Source organism: Arachis stenosperma, chromosome 2 (assembly GCF_014773155.1).
Source record: "Arachis stenosperma cultivar V10309 chromosome 2, arast.V10309.gnm1.PFL2, whole genome shotgun sequence".
NCBI lineage: Eukaryota > Viridiplantae > Streptophyta > Magnoliopsida > Fabales > Fabaceae > Arachis > Arachis stenosperma.
The window spans coordinates 56,175,421-56,201,663 of NC_080378.1; the positions used below are offsets into that span (position 1 = coordinate 56,175,421).

General features: G+C 34.1%; 1 protein-coding gene and 1 long non-coding RNA gene across 2 annotated transcripts; both read left to right on the plus strand.

Moving 5' to 3' along the window:
- The first annotated feature begins 1,238 nt into the window (after positions 1-1,238).
- Positions 1,239-22,763, plus strand: LOC130961141 (uncharacterized). Its single transcript, XM_057886855.1, has 18 exons — positions 1,239-1,706; positions 3,317-3,375; positions 3,596-3,677; positions 3,864-3,924; positions 4,401-4,462; positions 4,924-5,005; positions 5,325-5,389; positions 6,456-7,538; positions 7,671-7,733; positions 7,811-7,857; positions 9,951-9,996; positions 10,108-10,187; positions 12,975-13,088; positions 15,810-15,891; positions 18,029-18,154; positions 19,196-19,276; positions 20,002-20,127; positions 22,603-22,763. Exons 1-18 carry the CDS (start codon positions 1,383-1,385, stop codon positions 22,663-22,665), a joined length of 2,646 nt encoding a protein of 881 aa, XP_057742838.1. The 5' UTR covers positions 1,239-1,382; the 3' UTR covers positions 22,666-22,763.
- A 10-nt stretch (positions 22,764-22,773) lies between these two features.
- Positions 22,774-24,459, plus strand: LOC130961142 (uncharacterized). Its single transcript, XR_009079372.1, has 2 exons — positions 22,774-24,052; positions 24,167-24,459. It is a non-coding gene; the product is annotated as an uncharacterized LOC130961142 (long non-coding RNA).
- The last annotated feature ends 1,784 nt before the right edge of the window (positions 24,460-26,243 follow it).

Consider the following 26,243-nt stretch of genomic DNA (forward strand, 5'->3'; position numbering starts at 1 on the left):
AAGTATTTTAAATTCTATTTTCTATTACTCTTTACATATTATATTAATAGCAATATTAATCATCTTTATTATATTGAGATTGTAACAATAAACAAATGCGATTCTCTCTCTCTTTATTTTTAATACTTTTTCTTATCTTTGTATATATATACACAATACAACATATAATATTATTATATATATAAAAATTATTGAGCTAATTATATTAACAATAGAGTCTTCTATTTATACATCTTTATTTTATATATCCTTTATTTTACAACAATTCTATATTTATAATTCTTGCTTTTAGAAAAAAAAGGCACATATTATTAAACACATTCCAATCTAAAGAGAAGTTCAACTTGATAGTGATTTTTCATGATTACAATTAAAAACCATTATTGTTCTCTACAACCTATAAAAAAATAGAAATTTTGTTTTATTTTTCATTATTGAAAAATATGCAAACCAAGCATATTTTAAATATTTTTAGTTTTTTTTTAAATAGAAAACAATATATCAAAATAAATATATTTTCAAAAAGTTAAAAAATAAAAATCATTTTTAAAAAAATTAAAGATATTTTTTCAAACCAAACACATCATTAAATTTTGAGTGAATACCCAAGTCTACCCTTGATCATTTTTTCGAAGTATTACGAGGTTACAAACAAAAAAAAATATTTTTTTTGCCCTCTTGATATTTAACTTTGTCAGACTAGTTAGTTCCTATTTGAATAATTTTTCTCTAAAACATACTTATATGAGTGGTTAATCATTAATATATCTTTTAATTTTTATAAGTAAAACCAATTTAAAAATCACTAATATTTCTTAGTTTTACATAATAAATTTAGCTAATGTATTTAAAAAAGGTAATAGAAAAATAAAATAAAAACTAAACGACCTTGATAATTATACTTAAAAGACAATGAAACTCCTAACAAAAAAATTTATTAATCTTAATTGATTTTTAATGGATAAATCAACAATTTAACATATTATATAAGTTTATTCTATTAATACCAATAGAAAATATTAACAGAAACATTAATCAATCTCATATAAACTTTTTTTTTTAAGATTTGGTTGTGTTTGCAGATAATTTTCAGGATATTTAGGATTGTTTTTTCTTAAATTTTCCTTTTCTTTTAAGTATCACTTGGGTTAGCATGGTCCAGAACCAGACACCGGGCTCCAATCCCAGAACGTGCATACGTGTATCTCATAGCCGTACACGAAAAGCAGCTATCCATTCTCACAAGAAGCTGCCCTTTCTTTTCCTCTAAATAACACAGCTTGCCATTATTTTGTTCTTCTGTTCATTTTCTTTCCCTCCTTTTGACTTTTTCTACCACCCCTGTCTTATAGTCGTCTCTTTTATTTTCTGTTCAATTTCAAATGGATTCTCTTCACTCTCTTCAAGTCCACTGTTTTCTCTCTCCGCTCTCGCCCAAGATTCGATTACCTGAATCCTCAAGGAGGTGTCGATTTTCTCGCCGTTTCCAGCCCCATTTTCCCGGAAAGTTGCGGATATTATCTTCCAATGGATTCAGCGGGAGCAAGAACAGACAGAAACATGTTCTCTCAATCCGCAGTTCCTCGAAAACTGGTTCCGAAGTTGAAAGCATCTCTCTTCAGGAAGGCGATGAACGCCCTCCGTTTGATATCAATCTTGCCGTAATTCTTGCTGGATTTGCCTTCGAAGCCTACACTACTCCTCCAGTATGTATAATCTCTGATTTTTTTTTTTTAATTTGGTTTTTCTATTTTCTTGGTTACTGTTTGGTTCCCGAGAAAATTGATGAGGTTTTAGATAGATCACTTTTTCTTCGCATTTTCTTTATATTCCTAAGAACGAAAATACTTTTTCCTTTTCTAAACTTGAGGATATGAGATTGCACTCAAACAAATAAAGAGAAAAAACCTCCTCTGCTGTTACGTTTGCATGTATTTGTTTCTGAATTTTGTGTTTCCCGAGAATCAAGCAATGAAGCAATGTGGTGACTATTCTCTCTAGTGGAGTAGTGGGAATAAAACTCAAGAATCAAGTGTTATCTTGACCGTTCATATCCATTAAATTAAATCAATGGTTCAATATTTAATATAAACTCTAAGAGTGCGTTTGGTTGGGGAAATGTTTCAGTATTTCTAGGAATGTTAGCAAGGGTAACACGATTTCTTGTCTCTGGAGGATAATAGTTTATATGATTGTATCTGAACCCAGCTACTATTCCTTCAAAACATAAACCTGCAATTTTAATGGTTGAGTATAATAAAAGCTACTTTGATTCTGGATGACAGTGATTATAACATCAAAACTATTTGTTTGTGAATGAATATGACATTCTAATGTACATCAATATTTGACAATAATACGTTTTCATTTTCTTAGTATCACCAAATTGTTTTTACTAAGGAGATGATGATGGAGAAGAAGACCAAGATTCTCCTCCTCATCCATCACACACAGTCCCACACCAAGTCCCCGACAAAGATGGACCCAATCTTTCATGTCCAACTCCAATAAGCTCACAACAACACCAACGTTAAAGGAGCTAAACCAGCTGAAACCACCCAAAAGTATGATCTTTTCTCCTTCTTCTGCGTCGCTCTCACCCTCCCCTTTCCCCATCTTCTTCATCACCATTACTGACATCCATTCTCATCGAATATGCAAGAAAGGTGAAAGAAATAAATCACCACCATCAACAAGCAACAATAGCAATATAACATCGAGACTTGGAATGAGGGCTAGTGGGCCACCACCGGAGGAGGAAATATCATAGAAGTGGGAGGAGGCCACATTGTTATGGGAAGGATTGTAAGATAGAAGAAAGGGCTTCAAGGTCTATTCAATTAAATCTTGGACCATTGATTTAATGGATATGAGCGGTCAAGATTTAACACTTGATCCTATCCATTTTTTATCACTGGAGAGGATATGCTCCCTGTTGGACAGAACTAGAAATGGAATATTTAAAAGGAGTAAACTGAGGATATCAAAAAGCCATTGAGGACATTAGGAATGTAATTTCAATAATCAGGCTAGACTTTAGTACCGCCCTTCTGTTCTTGGACAAATTATTTTGTCCTTCTATATCCCATTCCAACTATCATCAGACAGTCTAAAGGAATGTAGGACCTTACATTTTCTTGATGTTTCTTTGTCAGCATAAGTTTGAGGATAGAATAAATAAGATGATGATCATGCAATGCCGAGAGTCATTGTTTGTTTGTTCGCTGTTTTTGTTTCATGTTTCAAAACCGTTTGTACTTTTGTAAATACTCAATTTTAATCTTTTTAAATCTGGTTCACTTTGCAAATTTTGCAGGAGAACATAGGCAGGCGTGAAGTTGATGCTGCTGGTTGCAAGACAGTCTATCTCTCTGAGTAAGTGAATTTAGAGATGTTCTCACTGCATGAATTTGAATAGTTACACTTGATAATTTATTACGTCATTAGTATTGCTCATTGTCATCAATTCATTCATATGATTGATTCAAATAGGCTATGTGAGCTTTAGTTGCCGATATTTTACTATCCGTCATGATCTTCCTTATTCCTTATGGGGATACTGAGCAAGTTCTTTTTTGTTTGACTCTATATGCAGGGGATTTTTTCGAGAAATTTATCATGGTCAATTGTTTGTAAGGTTGAAACAAGGGCTCAATTTTCCCGCCATGGATCCCTGGGTTAGTTGTCTTATTTTTGATATCATATCTTATATCTTATCTATATAAAGCTTGACTCTACTGCATTGTTCTGTACTAAAATGTTTATGGTTTATTTGTTGTTCCTGTACCTCTTACCAGAGTGTATCTATAATAAATAGTAATAATTTATTTAAGATATTTACATTCTTTTTATCTGACTTGTAGGGAACAAGTGATCCATATGTAGTCATGCGGATGGATTCTCAGACAGCTAAAAGCAAGACAAGTCTTAATGGAAAAAAAGGGGGCTACAAACCTCAATGGCTCATGCTCATTCGCTCGGTAGAATTTTTACAGTGCCAACTATGGGCTTTTCCTTAATGTTAGAAAATGATCTTTGTTGTTGCTGTTGCAAGCATCTTTTATCTTGAATTGGATTGCCAGCTTTTAATTGAAATTTTGTATTGGTTGAGTTGCAGCAAGGATAATGTTGGGGACCATAATATTTTGTTATATTTTTCCTTATCTAAAATCTGATGTTAAACTGTTGCTTTGTATTTATGTACTGCATTTTAAATAATTGACCGAGTTGTAAGAAGGACAATATTTTTTGTTTTCGAATTCCATTAAATTACGCTCATTTCTTCAGTTTTTTCCCCTTTATAATCCATAGTCTTAGTTTCTGCTTTGCCTTTACATGCTGCTTTAAATCATTATCTTATATATCTGGTGAGAAATTTGTTTCATCTGGCAGTAAAAGAGAACCAATATGGAACGAGGATTTTACTTTTAATATAAAGCAACCTCCAAGCAATCCTCTACAGGTCTCTCTCTCTCTCTCTCTCTCTCTCTCTGACACACACACACACACAGACACACACACACACACTGACTCACTCACTCAAAGAGGCCTAAAATAATTCACCATTAATATTGATTCGTATGTGGATGATTTATCTGTAAAAATTGTTTTGATAGAACACTGTTTGATCAGGTGTAGCTGAATCACCTAGTTAGACACGACTTGTTTTTTGTTTTTCATCTTGTGCTGTTGTTTGAATCATGTATATCATTTCCTGGATGTTTACTCCTATGGTGTTATTTAGACAAAGCAGCTTGTAGCTTTAATCAACTACTTACAGTCGGAAATATAATTTCCTTTCATTACGGGTAAATAATGAAACTATTTATTGAAAAATAAATAATAAATAAGATAAAAGTTTTGGTGTTTTAAAATTATCTTAAAAATTCACACTAGTTTTCTAACAAATGGCAAAAATCTTAGGTCGCAGCTTGGGATGCAAACCTTGTGACTCCTCACAAACGCATGGGAAATGCAGCGGTTGACTTGGAGTGGCTTTGTGATGGTGAGTGAGGATTGAAAAGCTTGTGAGATATATTGATGCTATGCTGAATGTTTTTCAGTGTTTCTTAATGCTTTAATTTGGGTTGAACTCTTGCCTCATTTTCTTACAGTTATGTCTGACTGATATGTTTACTTGGGAATTTCTTTATTTTTATTCATTTTGTTGCTGCCAAATGGCAATAAAGTAATACAGACATTAAGATATGATTTTATTCAGTAAGATCTCATAAAGCTCAGTTTTTTTTTTTTTTTTTATTGGAGTTATGTTGCTGTAAAACTGTCCAAGATTCTCTCAAATAACAACAATGCACTTTTTGTAGGAGATGTTCATGAAATAGAGGTGGAGTTGGAGGGAATGGGTGGTGGTGGAAAGGTTCAACTGGAGGTATGTTTCTTTTTAATGGAGAAAGGGAGAAAAACGATTATAGTTTGCTTGAGAATTACTTACCATTTATATTTTAGTGGTCAACACATTACCTATGCTATTTATACTTAATGCTCTTTCTTTCTTTCTTTCCTTTTTTTTTTCTTTATAGAGAAAAATAATTTTTAAAAGATGAATTACAATTTACGCAACATGATAAGACATTTACATATAGTTGAAAAATGAACTAAAAGCCATGGGAAAACCATGCATGAAAGGGATGCCAAAAACTTAGATTGTTTTATGCCTTATTGAAACTTAATTTTGTTAAGTTAACATTTCATCCTTTCCATTTGCGGGGGTAAGGATGCGAACGTCTATGATCCTTGTATCTCTCAAGTGGACGCCTCGTACAACTTTATTCGAGGTTATATGCTCTTTTTAATTAAGTTCTACAAGAAAGAACAAAAATCTTGACTTTTGCTTGAACTCAAGATTATCTAAGACAAAACCAGTTCACTTTATCGTCAAGAGTGTGTTTGGATAGAGTATTCTAAAATTTTGAAGAATTTAAAATGCTATGTAATTAAATTGTTCAAATTCAAATACATGTAATTTTAAAATATCTTGTTTGTATATACAACAAGAGAATATGAGGATGAATACATGTGGCAAGTTCGATTCCAAATTCTTTCCTTTTCTTACCAATCATGTTTTCTTACCATCAATAGTAATAAATGTCTCTACTTCCAACAAGCTTGAACTACTTCAATGCTTAATTTGATGTAAATGCACTTATCTCCTATATATAATGGGCATATGGTAGAGTTTCGGTGCACAACTTTCTTTTCCTAAAATACCTTTCATCATATAATCCATTAATTTTTTTTGGGTATTTTTAAGAGTTGAACCAAAGACCTCTTATTAGAGTATAAGATACTTATTATGTTGACTAACTTTATATTTGTTATTATTACACATTCAATTTATAAGGTGATGATTTGTTACACTAATATATGTAAATAATATCAGTTTCCAATTTGATGAGTCATAAGTTGTTGATCTATAAATAAATTTTGAATTTTAGGTTAAATATAAAACCTTTGATGAAATTGAGGAAGAGAAGAAGTGGTGGAAGATACCTTTTGTTTCAGAATTTCTAAAGATAAATGGTATTGATACTGCACTTAAAAAGGTTATTGGTTCTGATACAGTGCAAGCTCGCCAGTTTGTGGAGTATGCATTTGGGCAGTTGAAGTCATTTAATAATTTGAATCTCCAGAAGGGTCAGATATCTGGTAGTGATAATGAGAAGTATGATACTGAAGGCTCTGGGGAACTGAAAGATTCTTCTGTTGAACTAAATATGCCTTCTCAAGAGGCTGGTAGTTCCAAAGTCTCAAATGAAGATTGCATTGAACAGAGAAACTCGAAGGAGTTGCATAAGTATGATGGCAATACTGACAATGGACAAGATTCTGATTCATCAACACAATTTAGTGATGAAGAGCTGTCAAATCAACTTTTCTGGAAAAATTTTGCTAATGTTATTAATGCTAACATTGTTCAAAAGCTAGGCCTCTCTGTTCCAGAGAAGTTAAAGTGGGATGGGTTGGAGTTTCTAAATAAAATTGGCTCACAGTCACAAAATATTGCAGAAAATATATATATTCAGTCTGGACTTGCATTACCAGGAGGCACGGATGATAAAGATCAAACAAGTGATAAGGATAATACAAGGGATAATGATAAAACAAGTGATCAGCCTGCCATCGCTGTAATTCAATCTTCACTTCCAGAGGTCAAGAAAGCAACAGAGAATTTAATTAAACAGACTGATTCAATTTTAGGTGGTTTGATGCTTCTGACTGCAACAATTTCAAAAATGAAAAATGAAGCACGTTCTTCGGAAGAGAAAGAAACCAAAGAAGATTGTATCAAAGTAGGAGGTGATGACACACAAAATTCTACTAGTCAGGAGTTTCTTCCCCCACAGAATGGATTACTGTTGGATGAGAAGAAAGCTGAAGAGATGAGAGCACTTTTTTCAACAGCAGAAAGTGCTGTGGAGGCTTGGGCAATGCTGGCCACTTCACTTGGTCATCCTAGTTTCATTAAGTCTGAGTTTGAAAAAATATGTTTCTTAGATAATGCATCCACAGACACGCAGGTCTTTTCTTATCTCCTCGACAGTATATATGCTACATTGCTACTCTAACAATTGCAGTGTATCACCCCAAAATACCATTTATGCGGATATATCATTCAATACACTTCTTTAGCTAATAATTGAAACCTTCAGGTTGCAATTTGGCGTGATTCCACAAGGAGGAGGTTGGTGGTTGCATTTAGGGGAACAGAACAGGTAGTTCTTGCAATTGCTACTTGATATGAAATGTGGTTTCTGGTATGTCTAAAAGATGCTTATATTTGATTTTTCAGTCTCAATGGAAGGACTTAAGAACTGATCTAATGCTTGTTCCAGCCGGGTAAAATTCATTTCCTACCTTGTGACCATGCATAAGATTCAAATATAAATGGTTTAGGCACGGATATGATTTTTGGCTAAGCACTTATGTTGCTTGACCCATGTAGCCGACTGCCTATAGTGTGACAACTTTTGTTGTTGTTGTTGTACTATTTTGTTCTAGTATCTCACTATGTTTTCACAATTGCAAATTTTAATCTCTTGTGAGAACATGTATGATATTTGATAAATCAGCTTAATCTACAAGATGCTTCCACTTGAAATGTATGCTCAAATGTACAGGGGATCATCCTCTTTATAGAGGAATTACAAAAATAGGAATAACTAGAAAATGGGTAAATACTAGCCTAAAATAAAGGAATTTCTAATTATAAAATTCCTAAAATTAAGCTAAACTAAAAAGGAAAGGATATAATAATTAATTCTATTTACCGAAAATTCATGAAAGAAATCAGGAATTTGATTTTGATTTGATTTAGTCAACACTCCTCTTCAAGCTGGCTTGAAGATATCCTTCATTGACAGCTTGCTTATTATGCTATCAAAGGTCTTCTTGGGTATTCCTTTAGTTAGAACATCTGTTGATTGCTCTGTGGTCGGAACATATGAGATGCAAATTTGTCCTCTCTCAATTTTTTCCTTTATAACATGTGGGTATTCCTTTAGTTCTGTCATGCTGAATTGGATTATGGGCAATAGAAATAGCAGATTTTTTGTCACAATACAACCTCATTGGTGGGAAAATGGGAACCTTTAGTTCTTGTAGGAGTTTTTCTACCCATTGTGCTTCACATATTCCATGAGCCACTGCTCTAAACTCTGCTTCTGCACTACTTGCCACAACACACTGTGTTTTACTCCTCCAACTAACCAGGTTTCCTCCAACAAAAGTACAATACCCAGATATTGACCTTCTATCCATGACATTCCCAGCCCAATCTGCATCTATATAGGCTTCTACTTGAAGATGTACATGGTTTTTGTAGAGTAACCCTTCCCAAGCGATCCCTTCAAGTACCTTAGGACTCTAAAGACAGTATCCATGTGTTCTAGGCCAGGTGAATGCATAAACTAGCTTACCATGCTCACAGCAAAGGCTATATCTGGACGTGTATGGGATAAATAGATTAGCCTCCTCACCAACCGCTGATATCTCCCTTTGTCCATTACATTTTCTGGTTCAGCTGGCTTCAATTTTAAGTTAGGCTCTATAGATGTTTTAGTAGCTTTACAACCAAGTAATCTAGTCTCTTTTAAAAGATCTAGGATGTACTTCCGTTGGTTCATAAAAATGCCTTCCTTAGACCTTGCAAATTCAATTCCAAGGAAGTATTTAATGATCCAAGTTCTTTGATTTCAAATGCTTTGGCAAGCTTCTCCTTCAAGTCTTTTAGCTCCAAGATATCTCCTGTTTGAGCCAAATAACCACTAGGAATACTAGACACAGAACTGGAATTTAACAGCCTTATGAGCTGCTCAACCTATTCCTTACTCATGGATGATTTTTCAGCCTCATAAGCAGTTGGGGTAGAACGTGGGACCAGTTTTGTTGCCTTTAAGATGTTCTGGTTTTCCAAGAATCTTCCAGTAGGTTTTTCGGGTGTGACGAGGTTTATTGCAGCGGTCAAACCAAAGATTGGAGGGGTGCTTCTGATTTGATGAACTTCTAAGTGTAGCAGGTGCCATTAAGAGTGCATTAGACTCCAAATAAGTCTGTTCAGTCTTTGCTTTTTCCATCATCACGGTTCTACGGGTTTCCTCTCTTCTAACTTCAGCAAATACTTGTCCAATTTGAGGGTAGGATTGCTCTTCCAATAATTCTGCCCCGAACTTTATCTAGTTCCATGTTGAGGCCTACAAGAAATTGAAATATCCTCCCTTCTTCCACTCTTTATAGGAACTCAAGCAAGATCCTTTGATTTTGTTATTTTGATGAAAAGATGGTACATGATCTGATTATCATTGTTCTTGTCAAATTTCTTAATCGTGCTTCTAGCAATGTTGGGTGCCTTAATGTATATTTCAAACGTAATTAATTTAAGGGTTGATTTAAAAAACTTTCTTTTGATAATGGCTTCCCTTTGGCTTCCATAGGTTGAATCCTGAAAGGATAGGTGGAGATTTCAAGCAAGAGGTTCAAGTATGTTAATTGCTGGCAGGTTTAGATGCCATATGTGTCTAATGATTATTAGATATCTGGAAGATGCAAGAACAGTAAACTCCTCAGTAGTTGATGGTTCTGAGATTGCAGGTTCACAGCGGCTTTTTAAGTGCATACGACTCTGTTAGGATCAGGATCATTTCTCTAATTCGACTTGCAGTTGGCTTTGTGTAAGTACTTCTGTGTGCAACTTATTGCACCATGCACTGCCTTAGAAATATGTAGATCTCAATATATCCAATTTTTAAAAACAATAAAATTCACTTCCAATTTGAAAAGGGTATATTCAATTGTTTTTTATAGCAATGTCCATAAATAAATTAGTATTCCTTTTTTTGTTATCCTTGGGTACATGCTGTAGAGGAGTCAAGCAATAATTCTAGATATTTAGGGGCAAAATTCTCGGTAGAATTCAATATTGATTATTATTATATTATTATTGTTGTTGTTGTTATTATTTTCTACAAAAAGAATAGTATCAAAACCTTTATTTTCAAGTGGTGTGGAGTTTGATACCCCTGGCCATCCATGCCAAAACTTCATTTCAACACTAATGTCGACCTATGCATCATAATGTTTCAAGGGATTTATGATTGCTATGTTTGAAAGACAGGAAGACATATCAGGAATACCATGTCTCAGACAAATTGAAGATTTTTTTTTATTATTGTTGTTATTATTATTATAATTTAGTTCCCCATATACATTTTAGATTCTAACACTCACCCTTAAGCTGGAGCATATCAGTCACATCTACCAAACCTCACAATAGGCAACTTATTCTGAGGCCTCTAAAACATTGTTCACCACATCTAGCAGTTGATCATTTAAATTGAGAAAGGTTGTTGCGGTTCTGGCTCCTAATAAAAACCTTTTCTCTGATGAAGTGATATCAACTTAACCATGCTTGAGTTTGTCATAGAAAACTAGGTTAGATGCTACTTGCAAGGCAGCTTGATTGTAACAAACATGAGTCATATGTCTAATCTCACAAAAGTGAAGCTCTATAAGGAGTTACTTAAGCAGATTTGCATGTGCTGCATGCTGTTGCAAGATAATCTATCTCAACCACTTTTTGATTCTTTCTCTTAGGAAACGAAATTGGCTCAAAAGAGAATATTATTTCTAGAAATGTAGGGCCTGTTAATTTTCTATTTTTTTAGTAACTTTCCGTTAAATGTAATTTTCATGTATTACCAATGTAAAGGAATTTTATACAAACAACCAATTGTATGTTGCCCCATCAGCAAAATAACTAATTTTCAAACTCATTACTCAAAAAGTCATCTAAACGCATGAATCTGATTGGATGATGGTGCAAAACGTTTTACATGCATGTGCAATGCATCAAAATTGACTAAATCTCCAAAGTAGCCCCTGAGATTCACATCATGCACAGTTTTGGTCCCTGAGGTTCTAATTGCATTGTTGTCGTCCCCAAGATTGGGCTCCAGGCACCATAATGGCCCGTTGACCCCTTTTCGGCAGTGACTCAGCAAATGGAGTGATGAGTTGACACTTCCTTGCCATGCTGGCCAATAGTGAAACGATGTCGTGTGTTTTTGGCACCCAATCAAACCAGAAATAACGTCATTGATAGTTGTTGGCATGTAAAACGATGTTGTGTGTTGTGCACAATGATGACACTTCGATTGGGCGTTTTTGCTTTGATTGAGCGCCAAAAGCAAAAAATGTCGTTTTACCATACCATTGTTCAATGTGGCAAGGGAGTGCTAGCAAATCGCTCTGTTTGTTGAGTCATTGCTGGAAAGGGGTCGAGAGACCATTATTGTTCAATGTGGCAAGGGAGTGCTAGCAAATCGCTCTGTTTGTTGAGTCATTGCTGGAAAGGGGTCGAGAGACCATTATAGTTCTCGGAGCTCAATTTCGGGGACACCAATAGTGCAATTGGAACCTCAGGGACCAAATTGGTACACGTCATGACTCTCAGCGACCACTATGGAAATTTAGTCATCAAAATTATACTCGTTTTTAGTTTTAAGTTTTTAAGTAAAATGTTCAAATAGAAAACAAAATTTTATTGTCTTCATGTTCTTCTGGTAATCAAACAAGTTTGTAATTGATCTCTGTTGTCCTTAGAAATAAAAGGACATGGTTTCTTGGGGGAAAAGTGCTTAACAACCTCAGTAGGGTTGCCTTCCTCTCTAGGCTTTTGATACCAGGTTAAGAGAGAAAATATGAGAGGAAGACAGAGACATACGAGGAAAACTATGTCTCTCAACTAAAATGCAGAGGCTGTATGAATCATAATGGCGTGAGACATTTTAAGATATAGAAGAATATATACTTTTCTTGCAAATTTTGTTGACATCCTATCTACAGATTCTAAAATAGAAAAACGGTATTTTAGAAGGGAGACAGAGAAATGATTCAATAGAAAGAGACTGAGCTGTCTGATTTTTCATTCATAAGAAGTTGAATGTTATAGTGTACTGCATGAAACTGAAGCTAATGTAACTGCATAGCTATAATGTGACAGCTATCTTCCAAATTGTATCGGACGCTGAACGGAATTGCTAACTTTTAACCGCTAGTTCAGTATGTGCTTGGTACACCATACTAAATTTCCACAACCCCTTTTCATGAAAGCAAACTCAGGGTAGTAGTGACTGATCAATAATAGTGAATTTGTCATGCAGCTATCTGAATTCATAGAGCTTTAGTATGAACGTGTTAAGAAATAGGAACCTCAAATTAACGTGATGTCAGAGAAGAGCCCATATCAAGTCAGGCCCTCCTGTTAAATCTCATGGTGTAAAATTTGAGGGCATTATGTGATTAGGCATAAGCATTTCTTTTATTGCTACGAAGCATTGCTGTTAAACAGTGGTCTAAATCAGCTGTTTCTTTTCTTATAGCCATCTAAAATATTCAGTGTGCTGCTACATTTCAATGATTACATTTTGATAAGCAGAAGCTATTTTCTTTTGTCCCAGAGAAGAACATTCTGAATCACTTCACAAATGGCATGTTTATGTAACTGGTCATAGTTTGGGTGGTGCGTTGGCAACCTTGCTTGCCCTTGAACTTTCATCAAACCAATTAGCTAAGTAAGTTTATTTTCTGTTTTTCAGTCGCATTTTTATTTATAATTTGTTTAAGCAAAGTAGCTTTCATTTAGAAGTATACGTGGAAAAATCATATTGTACAATAACTCTTTTCTGTTTGTGGTACTCAGCGTGTTATATGCATTTTTTCTGGTGTATGTTTCTGCCATTTTAAGGAGTCTATATCTGCAGTAGTTAGTTTTCTCAAGGTTCATTATTTATTCATTTGAATGAAAGAGGGATAGAGAGAAATAAAGAGCTATATTTCTTGCTAAATATAATTGATAGGCCAATATGGGCTTTTTCCCTGCCAATATGCCACTCTTTTTAAATTTTTTTTTTTTTACCAAAATGCCATTCTTTTCAAACTATTTGCTCCAGTGTCATCGTTTTGCCATCATGCAAGCTTGTATTTTTTTGGCACATTGACTTAGAGGCGCCTAAGCAAAGTCCGCATTCCATGAAGAAAGCGCCAATCAAGGAAGCACCTCCTATGCAAAAACGCTAAAGCGTTTAGCGCATTCCATTATGGATACGCTGATCATAAATGTGCTTGTAACTTCCAAGTTGGAAATGCAAGATGCATATGATCCTCTGCTAACATGGAATAATTAATTTTTTTTATATTAATTAACAATTAAAATAAATAAATTAATTAATTAATGTTAATAAAAATTATGTTACATTTAAATATGGAATAAATGACCATTTGTATCCATGAAAGATGAAAACGCTGACATATGTACCTACATTAAATCAAAACTAAACTTGTATCCATGCAAGATGCCCTCCGTGTGACAAAAGTACCCTGTCTTTGGAGGGTTGGAGCGCCACGTAGGGTATTTTTGTCACACGGATGACATCTTATGTGGGTACAAGTTTAGTTTCGATTTAGTATGGGTACATAGGTCAGTGTTTTCATCTTTTATGGATACAAATGGTCATTTATTCTTTAAATATGCTTATCAGTTTAACTAAGTTTATTAGTCATAAAGAAATACAAAAGAAATTATATAATACAGTATAAGGAAATATATATCTTTGGTAAAAGAAAATTGTTATGATGAAATATAGTACTCCAATTAATTATGTTACTTTTCAATATGCTCATGATAAACAATATTAGATAATTGATGAGGGTAATGTGGTTTAATTTTTTCAACCAGATATATTAGATTTTGGGACTTTTTTGTGATTAATCCTCTTACATTAATATTCCAATAATCGTAAAATACATCCATTATCATTATGGGAGTACTGTATTTTATACTGTATTTTATAGTAGAAATTTTCCTTATCTACGATTATGTATTTCGTTATAAGTATTTTAGAACTTTATTTTCATTTTTTATGACTAATTGGTGGGAGTACTATATTTTATGATGGAATTTTTTTAATTAGAATATATATATACATATATATATATATATATATATATATATATATATATATATATATATATATATATATATATATATATATATATATATATATTAGAATTTTATGCAATTTTTTTATCATTAATACTCTTACTTAATATTTCAATCATGATAAAATACATCAATAAGTACTGTATTTTATCAGGAAAATTTTCTGTAACCAACCTTATATATTTCATTATATGGCATTGTAGAATTTTTTTGTTTTTCTTTTGTCGAAAATATATTCTTACATTAAGGTTTCAATTATCAATATTTACATTAACATTAATAAATTAATTTAAACATAACGCTATTTATATTAACATTAATTAATTAATATTACTTATTTTTAATTATTAATTATGTATACAAAATTAATTATTCCACATTAGAAGAGGTGCTTGTGAGTCCAGCGTTGCCACCTTGAAAGCGCCTTTACCTTTGGCATGTCCTGCTAGATGCGCGCTTCCTTGATTGGTGCTTTCTTCATGGAATGTGGGTTTCACTTAGGCGCCTGAGTTAGGGTGCAAAAAAAAAAAAAAAAGAATTACAAGGTGCAACGATGAAAAAGGGTGGCATTTTGTTAAAAGTTTTAAAAAGAATAGTATTGAAAAAAAAGCCAAAACATTGTTCATGCTGAGATTGACTTTTAACCAGAATTAATATTCTTTTAAAATATTCTCTAGTGGTATAGTTTTTGCAATTGATATGTCAGTTCATGCTTAGTTTCTCTTGATGTGCTGAAAGGTTTTCGTACTTTCATGAAATTTTTGAAACACAAACCCAACCCAGTTATCGATGTTCATGGATTGGCTATGTCAACTCATCTGGCTTCGTTAACCTCTTTTTCTAGGTTGGAGATACTGTTAGAACAAACACATTTGTTTCCTCAAATAAATATCGTGTTGATTTTGTCCACTATGCCTATTTCTAATTGTTTGCTATGCCTAAGAAAATATGTAGATCTTATTTGATCCATACATACCCATGATTCAATTTGGAGAGCAAATACCAATGTTCTCTGTTGTTATATGTAGAACAATTCTGTTAAACACAATAAACTGTGCATATAAAATTACATCTATAGTATTGATAATTACATTTTGGAGCCTGGAGGGTTGTATAGTTGTTGTATATCTTTGTAAACATGGCTGTTGAAGGCAACATATCTTGATATTCAACTTACCATAAATTCCTTTTAGAATGCATTCAAGTTTTGAACTTTCTAGGTGAGATTATTTTTCTAGTGTCAACAAAATTAACCATGCCTATTGTGTAAAGTATCTAACTTTCTACGTACCAGGCGAGGAGCAATTTCTATTACTATGTACAACTTTGGATCTCCGAGAGTCGGTAATAAAAGATTTGCAGAAGTTTACAATGAGGTCAGAAAATTTAATAATTATTTTATTTGTGTTGTTTCCATTGTCTTGCTTTTAATGTTGAACCGAGTGTCCGTAAATAATGGACTGGTTTTATAAGTTGAAGGAAGGAAATCAGATACTGCAAATTATGTGCATAATTATTATCTTATGCAGCAACTTCTCTGAAAACAGTGGCTTGATGTTTGCAACTTGTGGCGATGCATCGGGTCCTACTAAGTTACAGTCAGCACTGAACTAGTATTATCTTATGCAATTCTGCTGTAGTGTAGCTCATCTAGTATCGTATATCTTCCTAGGCCTTCTGGGAAGGGGCTTAGACTGTGGTGTGGTATTCATTGCCATCTTTTTCTTTGCCATTTGTTTTATAGTAAGACTTTCCTGAGAACCCAGTATATTCAGAAACAAATGATTGATTCTTTTTGTTGGTTTTATCAAACATCCATTCTCGCTACAAAAGGAATGCTCATGAAATTTGTAATTTCTTTTTTTATTTTTGTGGATAAAAACAGAATTTCATGAAGAAGCAGAAGAAAAGTTATCCTCCCAACAAGAAGAAAAATACAGAAAACCAAATCATTAGTAAACCATGGCTTTCCAATCTCTCAACAAAGTCTGAGAGGGAAAGTCCTGTAAAGAGACCATCTCTTTCACACCGCATAGATGCTTGACACCTATTTCTATCCCATACAACAACTTTTCCTGAAAATTTAAAGATGTGTAAATTATGCTCCTGCCAAATGCTCCAGATAGTGCCATATACTGCACATTGCACAAAGATTTTGCTTTTCTTTTTTGTTCTCCTAAATTCTGCAAATGTTGTCAATAGCAACTGATCTAAAGATGTGGGCACACCCAAGGTTCACCAAAGACACCAAACAAAGAATTCCATGAAGAAACAGCGATAGGGCAGTGCAAAAACAGATGATAGGGGAAATGGCCTTGTATGTTCTTCTAACCTACAAATTATCACGTGTTAATCCTGATAAGCACAATAGTCAAAATGAAGAATTTGACTTTAGATGGAGTAGATTTCCATATAGGTTTATCAAGGTGGCAAGGGGATGTGGTTGAGGATTGAGATTGAAATTGGAATTGTGATTACATGTTTGCAAACCAGATATATGATATATCAAGCAGCCACAATCTCTTATTAAGGTTAGAAGACTATGGAGCTTTGTCAAGCAGACCCAAGAGAGTTCCTAACTTGGAGCTTTATCAAGTAGAACCAAGAGAGTGTCTAACTAAGAGGATTCTATGCCCTAGGTTTGGAAAAAAAATGGAAGTCCCACGTATAAGAATGAGAAGAACCCTGTATAGAATAGAAATCCTTGATTTGATAGTTTTTTAAAGAGGATAGGTAATAAAGATGGGGGAAGGTCAAATAACAACGAGAATCGGTCCTCAGCAAATAGAAAATGAGATTCATCCTCTACTTTCATAGGAAGCAAAAGATTGAACGTGGCAAAACCACTAGAAATTAATTTCTAGGGGCTAAAATGAGTAGCATAGATGTATTACCATCCCAACCATTCCTGTCCAAACCATACTTTTGATAACTAATGCCATAGAGAGCAAGATCCTGAAGGAAGCACCAATTTTTGATACAAAAGCAACGCGCTAGACACAATTTCTGAGACCCAACTCACCTTTTATAGGACAAGAAACTTCTCAGTTCACTAAGTAATTACTATTCGTTTTGAAAGCACCACACTGAAGAAAGTTCCTCATGATCTTTGAATGGTGTTGGCCACACCCACATGGATACAGTCATACAGAACAAGGATAAGTAAATTGGAATGCTGGAATGAAATGACTGAGTAAGAGTTTGGTAAAATTCCAAATTATTACTTTATTACTATTACAATTTTCATATTTTTTGGTTCAATTTCTTAACCAATTTTAGTTTTCCTATACCAAAATCAAAACCCATTCTTACACCATCTGATTTAGTAGAGAAGATATAAATAAGACCTCCAAATTTTAAAGTCAGCTAAGCATGTGAAGGGTCATTGCAAAGCGTATATCATCTTCCACTCCGAGTCCATGTTTCTTTTAATTTGCCATTTGATTCATAGCCATAGATTTGTTGTTTGTGTACTTTTGTAGAACACTTAGCAATTTGCCTTTCAATTTGCAGAAAGTTAAAGATAGCTGGCGAGTTGTGAACCACAGAGATATTATACCTACTGTACCCCGGCTAATGGGATATTGTCATGTTGCTCAACCTGTATATCTTGCTCCAGGGGCTTTAAGAAATGCACTGGTGAGTGCTTAGTTTAGTACCAGCCCAATATACTATTTGGCATCTTTAATGAGCATTGATTTAACCGCTTACTTTTATTGCAATGACAAAAACAACAAAGTCTTATTTCACTAAGTGGGGTTCGTTACATAGATCAAATGACAACTTGCATTCTATTATATATCACATCTGCAGTGAGATAGTTCACACATGGATCTCACTTGACCACTTCATATGTCGTGTTGCTTTTAATATTTCTGAGAAATGACTGAAACGTGTTCCTTGCAACTATTGTTAGTTCAGAAATAGGTGGGCTTTCAATTAATAAATTTAGTCTGCAAGTGGGTGCTCAATAGCAAATTGAGAGCATCATTAACCAAATAAATGGTTAAGTTTTCAAAAAATGGTCCAAATCTCCTCTACTTATTTCATATTACATAGGTCGGAAAAATATGATATATTTTTAGTCCTTATCAATTATGCTCATTTTCCAATTGATCTGTATACAAAATACATTTTAATTGGCACCTGAATTTGCCTAAAGATACAATCATTTCCACTTTTATCTGCCCTTATAATACTATGATACTGACAGAACTGGCTGTTCAGACAACCTCTAAAGCCCAATTTGTAAGACACATGAAAAATGCATATGGGATGTACGAACTTCCTTAGTGCTAATACAAATCCAGCTTTATTTGCCATACTAATAACTTCTAGGAATTTCCATAACAATCCCATTTTCAGGATCTTGGTAAGATTCTGAAATCTGTTTTACTGCATTTAATTTTAGTAAGATGTTGGAATGTTATTTGGAATAAATTACTTATTTCTAAAGGAATTCCCTGCGATTGCTTTTGCTATTTATTTATATCATGTTACGGTGGCACTGTTGAATCCCTTGTATGATGCAACTTTTGCTCTTATCGAGATCATGATAGCACAGAATATTATTCATTGAAATTTACACTTCGACTCTTTCTGGTGCCTCTATCTTACTGATAGATTGCCTAGGAAGTTGGCACTTCATTGTTAGTTATTTATTTAGTGCGTGCTTTCCAGGAAAACAAAGATATTTTGGGAGATGGTTATGCAGGTGATGTTCTTGGGGAGTCAACACCAGATATTATAGTCAGTGAATTTGTACGTTTCTTCCTATTTTTCTACTAATATTTAAATTGTTTACATTACAACTGTCACAACTCTCATGCATGGTTACACCTTATTACAACATATTAAATATGCTCAACTAGTCAACTGCAATAGGGGGGCATGATTTCCCTTTCCACAATTTATTCTTGTATCTCGAGGTCAAGTGGGAACCGGATTTCCATAAAGATGAATACATTTTCTGATGATTCCCAACATTTATTTGGAGGAAAAGGTCAAGGAGCTGTTCATACTTAATCCATTGTTTCTCAATATCATTGCTTTGGCTTGCCTTGGACTTGGAGCATTCTAATTGGATTTTAAGCTTTTGGATATTAAATATTTGTTCTCTATTTTAAATTTTAATATCAAGACATTGTGTGTAATGTTTGTCACTAATATTGTAACTTGTATCTGGATTTGCTATGAGTGTTTTAGTAATTAGTATTGTTGGTGATGATTGTTAGATTTGCAACAAATTACTTGTTATTTTTGTCTGGACAAAATACGATGCATAGTAACGCAATTTTGGGATTTGGAGCATACACACTCCAAAAACAAAAAATCTTAATCCTACTGTACCATGTTTGCTTTGGATTTCACCCGATTGACATTCACTTTAATTGAGAATTCTTCCAAATAATTTAAAGCTTCCCGTTTTAATTGTTTTAGATTTCTGTAATTTTTTTTTTCATTACTGACAACTTTGTTCCTTCCAGATGAAGGGTGAGAAGGAGCTTATTGAGAAGTTGTTACAAACTGAAATAAATATATTCCGCTCAATCAGAGATGGGACTGCCCTTATGCAGCATATGGAGGATTTCTATTATATAACATTATTGGAGGTACACTAGATGGATTGCTTTTCTATTTCCATTTGGTTTGTTATTATAACATAGAGCTTGGTTTAATTAGGAAAATCTGTAATCCTTTGGGGAAGAGAGACATAATATGAATGTTGGCATGCTATGCAAATTGTAGGTTGGTTAAGTGCTTGTTTGGGTGCCATTTATCTTGATAAAGAAAGATATTTTTTTAATGAAAAAATATATTTTTTTATTTTTAGCGTGTTTGGCAAATTTTTAGTAGTAAAAGTAAAAGCACTAGAAAAAAAAAACATCTTTTTTGAGAAGTTACAATTTACATCTTTTTCTAAAAGATATTTTTTCCTTAAAAAAAAAGATGTTTTTTACATAATAAATAAATAAAAGTACTTTTATATTGTTATACCCAAACATAATTGATAAATAAAAAGATTTTTTTGCATGAGATATCTAAACATGAAATTACTTTTACTTTTGCACAAGATCTTTTAAAAAAAGATAACTCGAAAAAAGATATTTTCTTAGAAGTTCACCCAAACAAGCCCTAAGCTCATAAGCTATAATATGAAGTAGGAGAGAGTGTTAGAGTGGTGATTAAGATTCGTGAGTTTCTCTTTCCAAATAAAATGAGGAGGAGGAGGAGGAGGAGGAGGAAGAGGAGGACAAGAAAGAAGAGAAAGAGGACAAGAAAGAGGTTAATGGTAGATATTGAAGGAAGAGGAGGAAGAAGATATTGAATGGGAGTAAGAGGACGAGGACAAGAAAGGGGTTAATGTTAGATAGTTGGGGTGGTGACAGAAAGAAGAAACAATAAATTGAAGACTATTATTAATAATCTCAATTTGACTCCAGTGGGAAATCCCAAGAGAAAGAGAGGTAGATAACACAGCTTAGCAGTAGCCTTGAAAGGAAAATTGCTTGAGTCTGAGTGTTTGAGAGTCTCTAGTTTCCCCCAAGAGTCCAACACCAAATTCTAGTCTCCCTGTTCACAGGCACCCGTTTCCTACATAAGCCTTTCACACACCTCACTCTCTAATTCCTATGCCGACTCAGCAGAGTTGCTTACAAATGTAATGTGTGTGTTACTAATCCTACCACAGAGCCAACACCAGAGTAGATCATTGCACTAATGGTGAGAATGTTGTGTTTAATAGATGACAGTATTAGTTATTACTTCACTGTCCTATTTTCGTCAATGCGAGAAACTCGAGTTGTTTCTGCCACTTCTGCTGTTGTGCATCACCAGAAACAATCTACTCCTTTTTAATTTAAAGGATGTTCTTTATTTTAAAATTCCATCTAATCGAGTGTCCTTCCTCCTAATAGAATGTCCTCTGATGTGTTCTTTTGTTTCAAGCAACCAAAAAACACCTTCTGACCACCTTCAGAAATGATTTCGACCTTCTGACCACCTGTCCAGACAACACTGTTGCCCTTGAAGCTTCACGTGGTTCCACGTGCTGTTTTCTCCCTTGGACATCCAGTCACCACTGCAGCTTTTGCGGGTGCAGGTTGCAGCTTTGGCTGTTGTTTTCCACCACAGGTCACACTGTTGTGTTCACCTCGCTGGCTCTTTGCGGATCTGGTCTTGTTTTTTCTCATCCAACCAATTTTCTTCTCTTGCATTTTCTGCATTTCCAATTTTACCCATGGATGCCGTCTATTTTGAGGTATTCACTAGTATCTTTTGCATGCATCAGTGTGTCTCTCTTCAATTATAAACTCGATTTCATTGCTATGGAGTTTGCCTATACACCTTTTGTAGGCCTTGGTATTATGTAATTCACTTCAGATCTCCTTGATTTTCTCTGCTTCCTCATGGCAAAGTGTGGTATCTATTGGATTGTATTTTTCATACAACTTCTTATTGTGAATCTTACCAATGGTGATATTTGTCATTCACTTAGTAATTTACCAATTATCTGCTCTTTATGGCCTCCTTGAAAGATCATGATTGTTGAAACCAAGTCACCGTCCTAGGTTCCCTACTGGCCCGGCTGTTCTTGGTACCAGTTAGGCTTTGTAAGTCCATGACAGTCCCAGCTGTTCCTGGTACATCTTCAGCCATCCCAGCAGGCCCCGTTGGCCCTAGCATGTGTCCAGCAGTTCCAACTGACACTTCTTTAGAGTCCTAGTCTTCGTCATATTTTGTTTTTCAGCTCGAGGCAAAGTGTTGAAATATGAGAAGGAGTTGAGTAGTGGTTATTAATTATTAGATAATATATAGTGGTTATTAGTTTAGATGGTGCATCATAGAGAGTAGTTGAGTAGGTACTCTACATTTGTTACTCTCTTCTATATATGTTGGTGTTCTCTCTTGGAACACACACAAGTAATATATTATCTTTTCTCTTTTGTCTAGTTACTCTAATATATCTGCTGAGTAACCATTTAATCTTAACAACTATTATTATTTTTATAGCACTTTTAATTTGTTCATTCATCTCTTTTGATTACTGATTTTATGCCATTTCTTTGTTATATAAACTAATTCAGAATGTAAAATCAAATTACCAAACTGTCCCAAGGCCACAATCAAATGAAAACTACAGGCTATAATGAGGGAACTGCAGCTCAACATTGTGAGGCCGTCAGTGGAGTTCCATGCATAATAAGTATGATACAATATGTTCCATGTCACAACCAAATCTTTAATGGTATGCCAACCTCTGCTCTCCACTAAGCATTGTATTTTGTAAAATCAAAGCATTAAACAAATTTTTTTTATGACACGGAAATATTAAAATGATAAATAGTAATATACCAAACCAGCAGGCTTTCTGTTTCTTCTTTCTTCTGTTTACTGGCCGAGCGTCAATTAGTACACAAAATAAAGTTTTCTATATCCCAACATAAATCCATAGGCTATATATCATTTCACCTGAAATCAAATCTATTTACCACATCAGTTATTCTTCACCTCTGTCCTAGAATTTGTTTTACATGCATGAAACTGATTTTGTTTAAATTTTTTCGTGTCATTAATCCATTAGTTTCATGTTTTAAAGTTTAAACTATTTGTTGAAAGTCAATCTTCTAGAACTTCTAGGTAACGAGTAAATTTTGTGGTTTTATTTTCTGCTGCATTTCATTGAGAGATATTGAGGCATTAGACACTCGGACAAGAACATAGAGACACAAAAATTAGTTTCTTTGTGTTTTGTTTGGCAATAATTTAAATACAAATACAGAACAAAATATTAGAAGTCTTTTTTACCCTTGTCATCTTCCTCTAACATTCTCACCATCTGCATTCTCCACCATCCACTACCACTGCCACCATCCTTATGAAACATCAACTAAAACAAACAATCACCAACTATAACTACTTCAACATTAAAAAAAAAGAAAACAAAAAGACAAATTTCAGGGTGAAACAAAGACAGGGCTGATGGCTGAGGGGTCGGGGATGGAAAGAAAGATGAAGACGACGAAGCCTGAGAAGACATAGATTAAGAAATAAGAAGCAAACAAGGAGATGTTGTCAATGCTCATAGAGGAAACAACGCCATCGCTCCCAAATGTCGCAGAAAAGACGAATCAGATCTGGAACTCTTCTGTGGCCAACGTGGAAGCCAAGATCGACCCCCTTCAGTCACAACTCCTCTCAGTGGCCACTGCCATCATCCAATCTTCATTCGTGTCCACTGCCAATCTAGCCTTGAACAGTGGAGGAAGGTGAAGATGGACGATCTGTGTGTGTTGAAGAGAAAAATTAGGATCATATAAATGTGGATATAAAATTTTGATAAGGATAATAAGGGGAACTCTTTTGTTTTTAATTAATGTCTCTTGTTTGGAGGTACACAAAACTCTATTTTATCGTCCAAGGACATAGTATGTTGCGCTTGTCTCTCGTTCCAAACTTATTTGTGTCTCGATATGCATATCTTAATATCTTGTCCTTGAAAACAAATGCAGCCATCATGATTAAGGAATAAATAAGGTTAGAGTTTTTTGTGGAACATATTGCAATATATTTTTTTAAATCCTCTGACCTGGGTTTCTGGAAAGCACAATTTTTAGCGTTTCACTTATTTTTTTTTAAATGTTTTGGCAGTGAGGAGAATGGCAACGATGCAGTATTTTCAGTATAGATGACTGGAAATGGAACCGGTATAGATGACTGTGCACATGGAACTGAACAGTGCAAGTAACTCAGCTGCTAGGGACTGCAAGTAGCAAAAATATTTACAGATCGTATTTCTTATAGTATAATCATTTGTGTTATGATAGAAACCGAGGTTATAGCATGTATGTGATTGTTCAAATGAATAAAATCTTGTAATAAGAATGCAACCTATTGAATGCAATTTGTGTTGTAACTGGCAAATATAAAACATGCTTCTGTGATCCAATTCGTGTTCAATCAAGTCTTCCAAATGCAATTTATGTTAGTTTTTTTGGTATGCGTATGACAGGATTAAAAGATGTGATCCTGCCGTCCAGCTATGGAGAAAAACTCAGCCAACTGCAAACCCCTTTTTGCAGCTTACGCCATTAACAACTAACAGAACAGCGTGACCTGTCAAGTTGCTGGTAAGGCCGTTATTTCTCAAAAAGCAAATACGAGCTGTTCTGTTGGAAGCGGAAAGTGATTCTTTTTAGTGTAGACTAATTTGTTTTTGTTGTAAAATAAATAAAAGTTATAAAATAGAGATGTATAAATAGAAGACTTTATTATTAATATAATTAGTTCAATAATTATTATATATATATAATAATATTATATGTTGTATTGTGTATATATATACAAAGATAAGAAAAAGTATTAAAAATAAAGAGAGAGAGATTTGCATTTGATACTATCTCAATATAATAAAGATGGTTAATATTGCTATTAATATTATATGTAAAGAGTAATAGAAAATAGAATTTAAAATACTTATAAAATAAAAGAAGAGAAAGAATTGTAATAGTAATATAAGGAGAAGGGTATTTGATTGCAACATAAAAAGATGATTGATTTATTTGTATAGAAAGGAAGGAAGAATCTGTTGTTATTGTTGTGTGTCCATATCATGCACTGAGGATGTCTATTTATACATGCAAGGAGGCTATAATTTTCAACTATCATTAAATATAAGGACATTGATAATGTAGCCATTCAGCATGGAAAATATGATCTGTTCATGGTCATCCATTTTTATCCTTATCGCAACACTCCCCCTTGGATGACCATTAAGGATTATTGTCTCATTAAAACCTTACTAAAGGAAAACCCTGTGGGAAAAACCTCAGTGAAGGAAAAAGAGTACGATATCCTTTGTGATGGGGACTGCCTCATTAAAAACCTTGTCAAGAAAAACCCAATGGAAAAAAAACCTGACCAAGGAAAAAAGAGTACAGTCTCCCCCTCTTGCCGACATCATTTAATGTCTCGAAATCGGCGCATCCCAATCTCATGTACCAATCTTTCAAAGGAGGATTTCGGGAGTGACTTTGTGAATAAATCTGCCAGATTGTCACTTGAACAGATCTGTTGGACATCAATTATCCCTTGATTTTGAAGATCATGAGTGAAGAAGAATTTGGGAGAAATGTGCTTTGTTCTATCGCCTTTAATGTATCCGCCTTTAAGTTGGGCAATGCATGCTGTATTATCTTCAAACAGGACAGTTGGAGCTATCTTATGATCAATCAGTCCACATGATGATATAATATATTGAATCAGACTCCTTAGCCAAAAACACTCGCGACTAGCTTCATGAATCGCCAGTATTTCAGCATGATTAGAGGATGTTGCAGCAATTGTCTGTTTCGTGGACCTCCAAGATATAGCTGTACCACCATATGTAAACAGATATCCTGTTTGAGATCTCCCTTTATGTGGATCAGACAAGTAGCCAGCATCTGCATAGCCAACTAGTTGTGACTTGGATCCATAGGGGTAAAACAATCCCATATCAACCGTTCCATGAAGATATCGAAAAATTTGTTTGATTCCACTCCAATGTCTTTTGGTTGGAGAGGAACTATACCTTGCTAGTAAATTCACCGCGAATGATATGTCAGGTCGCGTATTATTAGCAAGATACATTAGTGCTCCAATGGCACTAAGATATGGTACTTCAGGACCAAGGATATCTTCATTTTCTTCTTTAGGACGGAATTGATCCTTTTTCACATCCAAAGAT